Genomic DNA, 15,049 nt, shown 5'->3' on the forward strand with positions numbered 1-15,049 from the left:
ATATATTATACTCATTAATTCAAACGTTCTCTCACCCCTTATCTTATTTCGCAATTTCACACGTGAATACAAGTCCATGAGCAAAAAGTCTTTGTTCTTTGACGACTTGTTATTCAATCAATCTAACTCAACAATTTATAGGTAAATGTCAAAAATAAATTATGAGAACACAATCTAGAAATGTCAATTTAGAAAGATAAATTTACCATAAATCAGAAAATAATCAATGGATAATATAGATATTATTCACACGGTCGTTTTGACATTAGTTTCACTCAAATCAGACTTACGGTGAAGAAAAATAGTATAAAATAATAAATTTTATAAACGAATAAGTCGGATTTTTTAGAGAGAAATTGAAATGGTTAAAAATCTAATAAAATGTGATTACTTGATAAACTAAATAAATGAAACAATCCACTGAAATTAATTTAGAAGGAAAAAAAATTATCGATAATCTTTTCTTCCTTTTTCCTCCAAGTGCTCATGTGCTCGTCTTTCTTTCGGGTACATTTCCTTCATTCTCTTTTCAATTAATTTTTTATTATTATTTAATTAAATTTTAGTTTTGCATATGGACTTATCCCATAAAACATATTTTATTCATTTATTCTATTTTTTTATAAATAAAATTAACAACTATTAAAATAATTTTTTTAACATTTTTTAAATACAATTTAATTACTAAAATATTACTAATATTTTAAAATTAATATTTTATAAAATAAAATAATTAAAGTAATTAATTTTTTAAAATAAATTAATATTCAAAACTCTCATATTCAAAATAATCACTATAATTATATTTATTTTTTTAAATACTCACGTTAAAATACTATCGTCATGAGATAATATTCGAAATTATAAATAAATAAATGTAACATCAACACTTTATATTAATTATTAGGTTATAATAAATATATATAAAATTACAATTTCATAACAAATATATACAAATAAAGGAAATCAAACACAATATCATTAATATCCTAAGATATCTATTTATAAAATAAATAATTAAAATAAGAGATACTTAAAAAAGAAAATTATAATTTTGTAGGAAGTAAAATCATGTTTAATCCTTCTTTAAATCACATTTATTCATATTGAAACCTTTTTTTATTGATATTGAACCTTTCACTTAATCTATAACTTATATTTTGTATTTTAATGGTGAGATTAAGTGCTAATAAGTGTGGCAACTAGCCATTGTCTTCTATACTAAACATTATATGAATTAAAAAAAAAAGTTCATATATAGAATCCTTTATATGAGTTTTTAATACAAGATAAGATACTCACTTGATAAAGTTAGGTGAAAATACTTTGTATGAGTATTAGAATAAATAAATATTTTTATATATTAATTAAATTTAGAGTGAATCTATCTGAGTCACAAAACCACAATCCACCAGAAAACCACTAGCAGTAGCTTTCATTCGGCCACTGGTATTTTTCAATTCTTTGTGCGTCTCATTGCCTATTAACATTGTCATTTATCTCAACCTTCTTATCCTATATATATATAACAACCTCCTTCACTCTTGTTACTCAACCAATTAATTAATACACAAGAAACATCTATTTCCTCTCAATTTCCCTCTAAAGCTACACTTCTAAGTTCTATTAATCAATTTCAAGAATCACTAATACTCAAGATGAGTTCATCAAGCAGAGCATTGACAGCTGCAGGAAGTGTTGGAGTTGTTGAAGCATTGAAAGATCAAGGTATTTGCAGATGGAATCATGCCATAAAGTCTCTTCAAAATCATCTTAAAAATAATGTCAGATCATTTTCTCAAGCAAACAAGCTTTCATCATCCTCTTCTTCTTCTGCTATGGTTTCTAATTCTAACAGACAAAAACAGAATGCAAAGCAATCAGAGGAATCTTTGAGAACTGTTATGTACTTGAGTTGTTGGGGTCCCAACTAATTAGTGGAGACCATCGATAGAACCAATTTTTAACATTGTTCTTTGATTCTTCTCTTGTCTCCACTAACAACAATGAAGTTAGATTAAGGTGTAATTAATAGTAGTATTAATTATATGATTGGAGATATCTTTCTCTTCTAACAAAGCTTGGGTTACTCCATGTATTGTGCAATACTTTCTATATTCAAGTTTCAACCATTGAAAGAGATTGATGTAGATAATTATGATTACGATGAATGAAGATAGCAGTATTCAATTTCTCCCAATTATTTATTAGTATGTAGATAAAGTTGGAGCATAACTTATTTAAAAAATAAATAAATAATTAGAAAAGCGGAAATTTTTTAAATGACATTAATATATAATTTATAATTGTTTTAAAGAAATTTTTAATAAGTACCATAAAATTACAAGATTACACTGATCTTGCCGGTGAAACCTCTGTATAACTTATGCTGCTCGGGTCAAACAAAAAAAAACTTATGATTTTATTGATGATTTAATAAATTTGTGCCTCTCATACATAAAATTGTAATGTCTAAACATTGAACGAGGTGAAAGAAGGAAATTTACTAAATTTTAATCCAAAATTCCATTTAATAATTCAATTAATATTTTTATTTAAGGAGATAATAAACTCATAAATTTAAAATAAATAATTTTATGTAAAATGGCACGTCTTTTAAAAAAATTCACATTTTTAAAATATAAATATTAAAATTATAAATAAATATCAAATATCAAATTATATCTTTTTAAATATTTTGTGAATGAATAGACTACTTAGTTATGAGATTGTAACAATGAGTCAATTTAGTAACCAAATTTTACCATGTAGCCAAATAATCTCTCAATTTATTATAATTTATAAGTGAGTCATTTGCTAAGATTCTCTATGATGATTTGTGACGGGTGATGCATCAGTTCACATCCGTTTTAAATGACTTTCACGTCTACACGGACAAAATTGACATCACAGTAAAAGTTGCATAGTTGATTATGTTTCATGATCAACAGTTATAATCTTAACTTTATCTTCTTCTCCTATTATTAATTCATTAAATCCTAAATGGAAAATAATGGGAAATGTTCTCTTTCACATAATAGAGGATGGCCAAAATTAAGAGAATATGAGTATACATTCATAGGGAAGTTGGTAAGTTTTTTAATTCACTTTTACAACATCAAATTTAAGATAAGCTAAATATCATCTGCATAAAGTTTAAGATAAACTAAATATCATCAATGATCCTTTAATATTTTAGTTATTTATTTTTATTTTTTTTTTCTGATTTTGTCATTTATTTTAATGTAATTGCATTATCATTCTCAATATAATGCAATTTCATCAAATTCATAACTTAAATATTTAAATAAATTCATATTTTTATCTCTAACAACATCAAATAAAAAATGACAAATATGAATTTATTTGAAGATTTTAGTTATGAATTTGATAAAATTTATTTTATATTAAAGAATATAATTAATTTTATGGTTTTTGTTTAAAAATTTTGATGAAATTTTTGAATTTTTGTAAAAAATGATACCATTACTGACATTTTAAAACATAAAATATTAAATTATCATTTAAAATTAAAATAAAAATTAAATTAAAAAAAACAAAACAAAACAAAACATTAACCGAAATTACATTATTTAGCCTTTAAGATACTATCAAATACTCCTTGTATATATATGTAGTCAAATTTAAACTTTCAAATTGAGGTGCTATTTAGCTATTTGCAAAATTAGAGGACTAAGATGATTACAAATTTATGAATTAATTAATCTATTCGCTCAATGTTTTTTTTTTTTAGTGAATATTCCCTTAATATTTTATTTAACTGAATTTAAAAAGATACCACCATTAATGTAAAATTAAAATTTATTAGTTCGATACATCAATTTTTTTATAAAGACAATTTTTTACTTATAATTTAGCTATATACTTTTTTGTTGTTTAATTTTTTTTTTTTGAATGGTAAGGGTGTAATATACTATCAATTAAATCTATTTTTGTATCTCCAATTATATTTCGTTGAATAAAAAAAACTTAATTTTTTTTTGTAATCTCCAACCGGTGAAACTTTTTTATCAAATTATTTATGCCGGCAGACATATCAAGATGGACGGTTTTGCCCTTTCATTTTTGTCAATGGACTACTTTGCCCTTCTAACTCAAAACCATACAATAAAATAAAACAGGACTATACAGCTGTTTGAAATCCACGATACTACTTTGTACTAACATACAAAAAATGAAAATAATATATGTGACACATCTGTGATATAGACACCTGGTCCCAAAGTTGATGATTCATTGAACTTGATTCCAAAGCTTTTATTTGTCATAATAATAAAATAAAAAACAAATAAATAAAAAAACCATTGGTTTCCACCAAAACCAGGAGCTAGCTACCACTTCATGCCAGTGGTTTTCCCAAAATTTTGGCCCTTAACTTACTTTAAAAACACTCACACACAAGCACTTTCTCAATCTAAACAAAAATCAAGCTAGAGAAACTTCAATTTCTTATTAAGTCACAATTCAAGCGATAATTTTAACTATTTCATGATGAGTTCAACAAGTAGAATTTGGACAGTTGCAGCTAGTGTTGGAGTTGTGGAAGCCTTGAAGGACCAAGGGTTGTGTAGATGGAATTATGCTTTAAAATCAGCTCAACATCATGTTAAAAATCATTTGAGATCTTTGTCTCAAGCAAAGAAACTTTCTTCTTCAACTTCTTATGGTATGGTTTCAAGTAGATTAAAGGAAGAGGCAAAACAATCAGAAGAATCATTAAGGACAGTTATGTACTTAAGTTGTTGGGGTCCTAACAATTAGAGCCATTAAGGGCTATTATTAGAAAAGAGAAAAATATTGTATTTTGTGATCCATATATAGTGGTGCTTGTTAAGTATCCAAAATTGATTTTCGAATATTGGACATATGTTGTTGATGTAAATTTTTTATAATTGGAAAATGGAACTTTGGAAATATTCGAAAAATTAAAAAAATTATGTGTTCTTTATCATTATTGTGTTTGCTGCCTTTGAGGTGAAACATCATTTTGAATTATAATTTCTCTCCCCGATCATGAAGCTCAAAGTAGAAGAAGATCTATATAATCACACGGTGGATGAGCTTTTTTTAAAACAGCAAAGATATAATTAGTAATAAAGGTTACAAAGAAAAGTTCATATATAAAATTTAAATTAATAGTAGTAATAACTAAAGGTAAAGTCTTCAAAAGAAAGCACTCAAAGGAAGAATGTTTAAATAGCAACATTTGCCTAATCGATTCAAGAAGAAGAGATACTTTGACACAAACAATATTTTTAACATGGGTATTTCTAACAATATTTTCTTATATATTGAACATTTGTTTTTTTAGTCACTCTTACTACCAATAGAATACATTCGTTGACTAAACTGCAAATAAGACTTTCGACACAAAGATTCGATACTAAAATCCAATTTCACAGCAGGGAACACGATGGACATGCATTTTGAATGAAACTACCTATTATATACTATTAGTATGCTGCTACTTCCATGTTAAAACTATAGTGTTTTATTGAAATATTTATTTCTGGTATTTCTTAACATGAGGTATGAGAATAACTATATGTCAAATATTTTAGCATCGCAAGTATCGCAAGTAATTTGACACTATATTTTTATTTAAAATTTTAATATATTTAATTTATAATTAATCTCTTTATATATTTAATATTTAAGTTATTCATGATCAACGTGTTCGTCAAACAATCATCTAAAACCCAATCTAACTAGAAATTTTCAAAGAGTTTATAGAGAAAGCATACAAAAAGGGTTTTGAAAAACAAATCAACTTAAATGTAGTAAGGCTAACTAACATTATTAGACTAACCGTACAATAAGTGAAATAATAATAGTAATAAAGATGTTATGATGGATAATTTTTATGGATGATTCGGTGATTAAAAGTTAATTGAGACTTTAACGATGATAAAATATTTTTTAAAAATATAAGTTAATGAATTTCTTAATCTTTAAAGATGACACAATGATTTAATCAATGTTAGTTCGACAAACATACGAGAAAATGAATCTATCTCTCAAAATTCAATTCGTCGAACTGTCATCAATCATATCATAGATCATCTAAGTAAAGATGAACAAAACTATTAATTTATACTTAAAAAAATTATTGATCATCATTAAAATTTAAAATGATTTTTAATCATTAAAATTTAAAATGACTTTTAAATACTAATTTATAGTTGAATTTTTATAAAAGTGGTGGAGAAGCAATACAGTACATATCTACCATATTTGCTATTAGTGATTGAACGGTAATTATGAAACACACAAGTATCTTTATTAAGTGTATTATAATATAGATGCCCTTTTGCGTGAGGACATAAATAAGAGGGTAAGTGGAATTTCCCGTGTTGTCATTCTTAAAAGCACCACTAGTAAGTAGTAATGTTCCACCACCAAACCATATATCATGACTAATAATCTTTCATAGCTAAAAGGAGCTTTTTAAGTATTCTTTTCGACCACAATGTGAATCAAACAAAAGTATTTTTAAACATGAAATTATGAAATAAACGTCAATTTAGTAAAAAGCATAAATCCACGGCTTTTGCATCCGTCCTCATATTAAATCTTCTCCTTTTTGTGGCCAACTTGATTGTTCACGCTCATTTTACTTTTCTTCTTATCTAAATTGCTTTTTTGCCCATAAGAGCATACATCACAATGCTTACACATTTCTTTTGTGTTGCTGTTTACCACTAATTATCGATTTTGTTGCTATCAAATAAATTGATCGTGTGAAAAAAAAAGTTAATATTAGATTTTCATGGTGTTCTTATATTAGTGTTCTTATTTTAAAATCTGACAATTTTAATCTTGTTTAAAATGACAAATGATAAGATGATATGAAATAATTAACACTTATAAAATAACAATAAATCATATAAAAATTTCAAATTCAATTTTAGAAATGATTTATTTTTGTAATTTAATTAATTATATATGAATAATTAATGTATATAGATAGTTATATATCATCATATTGTATGTGACATCATTTAAAATATGTTACATTATTTTTTAGTTCAAAAATATGAAGAATGAATAAAATCAACAAATTTAAAATAGGAAGATCAATTTGGTAAATTGGTACTTCATCTATCTCAAAATGAGTGTCGCTTTAACAAAAAAAAATATTTTAAAATAAACATCATTCACAATTTTTAATATAATTTCAATAATTATTTTTTTCTATACTTGGTTTTAATAATTATTATATATAGAACTTTAAAAATATTATTATATTTTATATTAACAATGATGAAAATCATCAATAATTAAGATGGATAGTTTGATAAAAAAAAATCTTATTTTTTTAATTATCATATTTTTTTAATATATATTCAAAAAATCTTAAACACATTCATTTAAAAAAAATAGAAGGAAAAATAATAATAAAATGACATTACATGTGTAGATATGTAGATGCAGTCATGTGCTCCAGCCAAGTCATTCATTTTGCAGACAGTTACAGGTCAATCTGGTTAACACAAAGTATAAAATAAAAAGTAGTTTTGGTATAAAAAAAAATTAATAAACAAAATTATCAAAATTACATTTTCAATCTTTTAAGTTTAATTCATTTTTTTTTAAAGTTTTTTTCTTTCTAATTTATTGTTTATGTTACATCTGATTTGAAATGTTAACATTTAAGTTATAGTTTGTGTATGTTAATCTTCTTTTTTATTAGTTTCTATATAAAAATGCATAAATGTATTATAATGTTAATATGTACATAACAACACTTATGTAGTATAAATAAATAAAAAATATTTTGATTTTTGTTAAAAATAGAAATTTTAAAAAAATAATATTTAAAATTCTTCAAAAAAACATAAACAAATGAAACTTGCTAAAGTCATTTGAGTTTGATTTTATCAGATTAGTCCATTTTATATTTTAATTTTCTCAAATAGATCTATTAAATTGTTTCTTTTGAACTGTTATTTATCATCTTCAATTATAAATCTAAAGTTCTAAGTTAAGATCTATATTCATATTTTTGAATTTTTTTTTAGGTTTTAGTTCCATATTTGCAATTGTTTTTTAGTTGGAATTTTTCAGACATTTTTTAAGTATATAATAAAGATGATGACGAAAAGTTTTAATAAATAGTTTAATTTGTATTCTTGGAAGAAAGAAAATAGTAGCTTGAAATCCTAAACCTTCTATTGAAACCTATAAAACAAAAACAATCAATTACAAAAGACTCAATTAAAACACCAATTATTAGACATTTTTTAGTGGATTTTCAATAGATTTTTTTTATTTTTTCTACGCCAACTTACTTTAGTGGATTTAGGATAGATATATTTGAGTTTTGTGTTTTTTTCGGATTCACGTTATTAACATTTTTTTATATTAGAATTATAAAATTTTAAATTTTAGATTTTTTGAGAGGAAAGTGATAAAGATAAAGAAAATGAAAATTAAATCTAAACTAAAATCAAGTTGAACTTAAAAAGTTAAAAATGTAAAAAACTAATATAAACATTATTTATTTTATATTTTGTCACCATCATACACATATTAATATAATAATGACCACATAACATTCTTTTAAATAAAAATTGAGTCAATTTAAAAAATAAAAAATTTAAAAAATTAATATAAAAATTATTTATTTTATAATTTATTACCGTCATGTTTATGTTAGTATCTCATGACTTTTTTATTATAACAAAATTATTAGAAAATTACATTTATGCAAGACCAAAACTAATTTACTCCATTACCAGATATATCCATTAAAAGGTTGGTATGCCTCATCTAAAAACATGAAAAAATAACAAAAATCTTAAACATGAAATCTAAAAAAGTAGAAAATGATAGCAAAGAAAGACAGTAGATTCAAAAGCAAATGTAAAAAAAAGAGGAACCAATAAAACATCCGGATCTCAAACAAACAAAAAATAAAATTCACAAAAATTAGCAACATTGAGATCCGAATTGTTCACTCATTCCATCATGCATCATCACAGTAAAATTACACGACCCAATCAATCCCCCATTCCCCACTGTCACCAAATTGTCTCACTCATAAAGGCACTAACCACCAGTAACAAGTTTCAAAACACCGTTTTCTAATTTACATAAAAAAAAAAACCGTGTACACAACACAACGAAAGGACACACACACTCTACAACGTTGCTGTTTTCTACGTTTGCGTAGTTTCACACCCAAATACAATATTTCTGCTACAAAATAAATCTATATTCTTCAAGAAAAAGACCCCATCAGTTATTTAATTATAAAGCTTCAAACTTTTCAACCAATTCGGTGACCCATTTGCCGGAACTGTCGATTTCCGGTGAGATTCCGGCGAAAAAATGGAGGTTGAAAGTGAAAAGCCAGGAGGATCTGATGGAAAAGTTTGGAACTTTTGTAGAATGCCGTTTTGGCAAACAAGTCACAATCCTTCATCATCATCAATTACTACTACTTCTTCTTCATCCACATCTTATATGCACAATGTTCATCACCAAAGCCAGAGTCTTCATTCTCTTGACAGATCCACTCATCAATCTTCAGCTACAGTTTCATCTGTTGCTAAGTCTTTGCTCCCTACAAGGAGAAGGCTTCGTCTTGATCCTCCTAATAAGCTCTACTTTCCTTGTATGTGTCTCTTGAAGCTTTTTTTGTTTGTTTGTTATTAACATGTTTTGTTTTCTTCCTTCTTGACTTTATTTATTTATGTATTAATTTTTTTTTTAATTGCTTGGTCTGAAGTATGTTGAATCTGTTGTTTTGTTCATAACTTTTATTCATTTGTTTATTAAGGTAAGTTTTTATTATAATGGGTGGAATCTAGAAGATGATTTGAGTTTCATGTAGATGTTATTTTTAGTGTGTGTTTGGATTGATGATGATTTTGTCGAAATTACTGTGGCTCATTGTGATTTTGTTGAAGCTCCAGTGTAGTTTTTCAAACATGCAGTTAGCTTTTGCCAGTTTGGATTATCAATTACTTTCTTATAAGGTTGTTTTTCCTATACAAAGAAGTTTATTGATGATTGTGGAAAAACTAAAGCTTAGGATTTATGGAAAAATAAAAGATATTGGCTAATTTCAACTTATTGAGAAGTTTCTGTTAAAAAATTTCATAGTTATTGATAGATTTCTTTTTTTATAAGGACATTTATCTAAACTGACTCTGATTAATGCGTGGCTTTTGTTTTGAAGATGAACCTGGTAAGCAAGTTAGGAGCGCAATCACAATTAAAAACACTTGCAAGTCTCATGTAGCTTTCAAGGTGTGGTTTATGTCTCTATTTGTTTATTCCGTTCTTTACTTGTATTCAGAAAAATGCTGTTTGACAGGACATTATCATGTTACTCATAGGACATTATTCCGTTCTTTACTTGCTATGAAAAATGTTGAGAATGTTTGCTATAGTTTCTAGATGATAGGAATTGTAATTTGTTGATAATCATCATCTACATATCATGTTTTCCATCATACAGGACAATATGAACACAGACATTCTTGTATTAATCCCAGAGGTGTTTGTGCTTCATAGATACTGATGGCATTTTTGTTGTTTTTTCTATTAATCCACTATTGAGGTCACTACTAAATACTAATGGTGATGTTTTCTTTTGTCTTAGTTTCAAACAACTGCACCTAAAAGTTGCTACATGCGCCCTCCTGGCGGTATTCTTTCACCCGGAGAAAGTATAATTGCTACAGGTAATATGTCCTTCTAAACTTGTCTTAACCAAACTATTGAATGCTTTGAATTTGGCAAATCCTCTTACAATTGTCTAACGTATTTCGCAGTATTCAAGTTTGTTGAGCCACCAGAGAACAACGAGAAACCAACTGATCAAAAAAGCAAGGTTAAGTTCAAAATCATGAGCCTTAAAGTGCAAGGTGAAATGGACTATGTACCTGAATTGGTAATGTGATATTGGTCCTTTTTTCATGTGTTCTGCATTAACCTTCATAGTTTTCATCTGTATGATTGCTTGTTTATGTAACCTTAAGTTGAAATTTTTCTCTTTCTGTTGAACAAATTGAAGTTTTAATGTTGTGTATATGTGATGAAAAAATATTATAGTTGCAAAAATTAGTTTAACCAAATATGGATTTTATATTAATTGTTTTCTCCAACATGTTCTACTCTTGATGCATTTATTCTACGTGAATGCTTAAGATTTTTCTAATGTTTCGTAACTTTCCATTTTTTTGCTGAATTCAGTATAGAAGCTACTTAATTTGTATTTAATAAGTCAGATAAATTAAAATGAAAACCATGTTTTGTAAAGCGTTAAGCTGATAACAACTACTCCCTCCTGTCTCTTATACAAAAGATCGGACGGAGTATTATGTACGTTGCTTTGTTCACAAAATCTGTTTTTATATTCCATCCGTTGCAAGTGTAACTTTTAATTCTTAGGTTTATCTATGCAAATGATCAATAATCCAAGTCTATCATATTTCAATCAAGTTACCTTGAACAATTGCGATGCTGATCAAAGTAATGTCACATATTTCTTCCTGCAGTTTGATGAGCAAAGAGAGCAAGTCGCTGTAGAGCAAATTCTTCGAGTTATTTTTCTGGACCCTGACCGGCCGAGCCCTGTAAGAATATACATCTTTAATATATTTATAACCTTCAAATTGCATTTGGAATCATAGTTGAAAACTTTTGTATCTTGAAGGCCATGGAAAAGCTTAAACGTCAATTAGCTGAGGCGGAGGCCGCACTAGAAGCACGAAAGAAACCACCAGAGGAGACCGGTCCACGAGTAGCTGGAGAGGGACTTGTTATAGATGAATGGGTTAGACATTGCATACATTTTTTCTCATCGTTTTTTGGATACTCTCTATCTCAAATTAAGTTTCGTTTAAGATTATGCACTTAAAAAAAATCATTGAATGAGTTTCATTAACCAAAATACCCTTATTGATATACTCCCTTCGGAATAACATATATAGGGTATCTCAGAAATTGATGTATCTATAAAGAGACTTTTCAAATACTCTTTTTGTTTATATTTCATCCCAAGGGAGGAGTAGTTAGTGGAGTAGTTATGCATATTGAGATACCGTTAATAAACATATTAGTGTGAAAATGTAATTAATGCTCCATTTTTATTTTAAATTGAAAATATTCTACATGTGACACTTAATATAAGACAGGAAATATTGTATGCTCTCACTTTCCATTTTTCTCAATATATGTTTCCTTGTTCCTTGTGTAGAAAGAAAGAAGAGAGAGATACTTGGCAAGGCAACAGGTTGAAGGTGTTGTTGATTCAGTGTAAACTGTAAAGTACTTATTTCTTTCATCTTCTGATCTTGTGTCAAAGTTTTACATGTTCTCCTTTTGATTCAGTGGTATGAAGAGATATTGTGAAGACACTGTTTTTTCCCTTCATTTTCAATAATGTTTGTGGTGTTAAATGTGAGTGAATTAATGCTATGATTCGGCTGTACTCAATTGTTTTTTTGCATCATCTCCTATAACTTGTAGATAGCTTGTTTTTTAATTTAAATTGTGAACTAGATTTTTCTTTTCATGTAGTTATTGCCATGGTTGGTCTTGGATTTGCTTAAGATTGCATACTGTTGTAACCTCTTTGTTGCCATGTTCTGTTTGGAACACCATTTTCAAATTATATGACAGGATTTGGTTTCTCAAAAGTAAAAGATTCTCTTTTCTAGTTATGAAGTGAAGTTATATTCATATTCATTGAAAAGAAAATGAAAAAAATTAATGTAATTTTTTTTTTACATGTATTTTATCATAATTTATTTATGTAGACATTTTATTTTCCAATTGCATTTCTTGCATTAGATATTCTTATGGGATTTGGTGGTTACCAATAAGAGAGACACCATAGGAGGATAAATTGGTATTCTTGATGAACCATAGGAATATGATAAATAAATTGCGAATATGACAAAAAATATGATTTGAGTTAGAAATGAGTAGAATCTATTCATTTACCATTATTGATTTAGTGTGGAACTTTGTGATGGTTGGAGTTGGAATGCAACGACGCAGTATCCTGGTGACGTGTATCTATAAATACTTCGATACTCAAATCAGAAAGAGTGACGTGTATTTTAAGAGTAATGAGTTATTTAACCAAACACAAAATTATTAAAAACCTCATTCCTACCTCTTTCTTTTGAACCAAAATATCTCTATTTCTCTTCTCATTTCTTCCGATGAGCCAAAAGACTTGTCCTAATTAAATAAATTAAATTAAAATTGACAGCAAATATTCCATTTCATTTTTATGTTAAATTAAATCCAATATTATAATTATATAAATTTAATTATCTTTTTCAATATCATCTTATGTTAGTGGCAAATCCATGAATTTTACGTGATCGAGGCAAACTCACTTAAATGGTTTTTTCATTTTTAATATAAGATGGTTTTTTGGTTAGTAAATAATTATTCATCTCTTATACAGTGTTTCATTCATTCTTGATTTTCTTTAATTATGCAAATATTAATACTTAAAAATAAAATGTTAATACTTTTCGTTAAGAGGAGAGAAATAGGTTAGTTCCTCCTTCATAATTAGTAAAGAGGCACCTTAATGGAATGCATTATTTGTGTGATACCAGAGCACAGGATGCCCTTCCAATCTGGCAGCATTTTGCTTTGCCTTTATTTGTTGGTTTAGTGGAAAGCACTCTTGCTTTATGCTAATATTTTCTAGACTAGAGATATAAGTAAGACAAAGCAAAATTGTATTCTTTGTGCCTTAATTGTTGTATTGCTTGAAAAAGTTCAATAATAATTGGTTAAATATAAAAGTACTATTATTTTAATTAAATTAATGTTATATAAAACCTCATCACTTTGTGGAGTAGGTGAAGCTACAGATCTTATCATCTACTGTTTTCTATTCTAATATTATTATTAGTTTAATGGTTTGAACTAGAAAGAAAGTTATTAATCAGCATATAATTGGTTAGGTCTTACTATTGTTTAAATGCTGATTTAACAAACTTAATAAGATAAAGTAATTTCTTTTATAAAAATAAAAAAATAACAAAGTATTCTCTCAAGATCACCAAGTGGGCAGGTCCACATCAAAGGGGACATGTGAGCTTATCTCCTTTTTGAAAGCATATTATTAAGTGCATATTGTTATGGGGAATCTTGACATTAGTCCTAATGTTACTATCATTAATGATTCAACAATATCTGTAGTGTCCGTATTTTCTTTATGCGTGTGTAGGATCTACATTGAATCTATGATTAATATATTTTTTTAAAAAGTTTTTAGTCTCTTATTGAGTTTTACTTTTAGTTTTTATAATTTAGTTTTACATTTTTTAGTTTCTACAAATATTACTATTCTAAATTTTAAGATTTAGAGTTTAAAAAAAATGTTTACTAACCTAAAAATGTAATATTTATAAAGACTATTAACTGAAAAATGTGATATTTATAAAGATTAAAAAGTATATTCTTTTTATAAAGACTAAACACAATACAACAATTTTTTAGTGACTATAAATATAGTGTAATCCTTTTTTTTTAGGAAGAATAGTTTTTATGTATGTGTGGCAGAAACTTTTGTAGATTCGTTTTCACATATATCAATGTTCCGACTTAAGCATACATTATCATATTTTCGAGATATTATTTTATGCAAATTTTTCTAATTTTATCTTTTGGAAAAAGAAACCTTAATACATTAAAACATGTAGATATTTATAAACTATAGTCTCAATTTTCTGAAACTTGTTGTATATAAAGAAGTAAAATTTGTTATATGTCTTTAGTCATTCAATGGTACTCAATTGTATAACCATTGATTAGCAGTCACAAAAAGTTCCAATATTTTTAATTTGCATTATTGGTACCAAACTTTTAGTTCTAATAAATGTGTTAAAATGTGTATTATTTTATTGTGTTTATTAGACACTTAAATTTATTCTTTAGCATCAAAAGAAGACTCTTAATGTATGGACAACATCTCCGTTTTAAGAAAATATATATGAAAAAAGAAAAACAAAGAAACACTATATTTAATTATATAGTCAATTGT

At 26.4% G+C, this 15,049-nt stretch overlaps 3 protein-coding genes across 3 annotated transcripts; all 3 read left to right on the forward strand.

Annotated features, from left to right (window-relative positions):
• Positions 1-1,527: 1,527 nt before the first annotated feature.
• On the forward strand, positions 1,528-2,194 carry LOC101508801 (uncharacterized). The gene has a single exon (XM_004487276.4). The coding sequence runs from the start codon at positions 1,659-1,661 to the stop codon at positions 1,932-1,934; it is 276 nt and encodes a 91-aa protein (XP_004487333.1). The 5' UTR covers positions 1,528-1,658; the 3' UTR covers positions 1,935-2,194.
• A 2,141-nt stretch (positions 2,195-4,335) lies between these two features.
• Positions 4,336-4,972, forward strand: LOC101508491 (uncharacterized). Its single transcript, XM_004487275.4, has one exon. It carries the CDS (start codon positions 4,510-4,512, stop codon positions 4,780-4,782), a length of 273 nt encoding a protein of 90 aa, XP_004487332.1. The 5' UTR covers positions 4,336-4,509; the 3' UTR covers positions 4,783-4,972.
• A 4,122-nt stretch (positions 4,973-9,094) lies between these two features.
• Positions 9,095-12,550, forward strand: LOC101507956 (vesicle-associated protein 4-1-like). Its single transcript, XM_004487274.4, has 7 exons — positions 9,095-9,640; positions 10,208-10,278; positions 10,634-10,715; positions 10,806-10,924; positions 11,532-11,609; positions 11,690-11,809; positions 12,233-12,550. The coding sequence occupies exons 1-7, from the start codon at positions 9,355-9,357 to the stop codon at positions 12,293-12,295; spliced, it is 819 nt and encodes a 272-aa protein (XP_004487331.1). The 5' UTR covers positions 9,095-9,354; the 3' UTR covers positions 12,296-12,550.
• Positions 12,551-15,049: the final 2,499 nt, after the last annotated feature.

Source organism: Cicer arietinum, chromosome 1 (assembly GCF_000331145.2).
Source record: "Cicer arietinum cultivar CDC Frontier isolate Library 1 chromosome 1, Cicar.CDCFrontier_v2.0, whole genome shotgun sequence".
NCBI lineage: Eukaryota > Viridiplantae > Streptophyta > Magnoliopsida > Fabales > Fabaceae > Cicer > Cicer arietinum.

What these genes read in the sequence shown, in the direction of transcription:
- LOC101508801 (XM_004487276.4), top strand. Translation starts at nt 1,659, where the DNA reads ATGAGTTCATCAAGCAGAGCATTGACAGCTGCAGGAAGTGTTGGAGTT.
- LOC101508491 (XM_004487275.4), top strand. Translation starts at nt 4,510, where the DNA reads ATGATGAGTTCAACAAGTAGAATTTGGACAGTTGCAGCTAGTGTTGGA.
- LOC101507956 (XM_004487274.4), top strand. Translation starts at nt 9,355, where the DNA reads ATGGAGGTTGAAAGTGAAAAGCCAGGAGGATCTGATGGAAAAGTTTGG. An exon ending in AGTCTCATGTAGCTTTCAAG is followed by an intron (nt 10,279 to 10,633) that starts GTGTGGTTTATG and finishes CTTTTGTCTTAG; the next exon opens with TTTCAAACAACTGCACCTAA. An exon ending in TGGACTATGTACCTGAATTG is followed by an intron (nt 10,925 to 11,531) that starts GTAATGTGATAT and finishes TTCTTCCTGCAG; the next exon opens with TTTGATGAGCAAAGAGAGCA.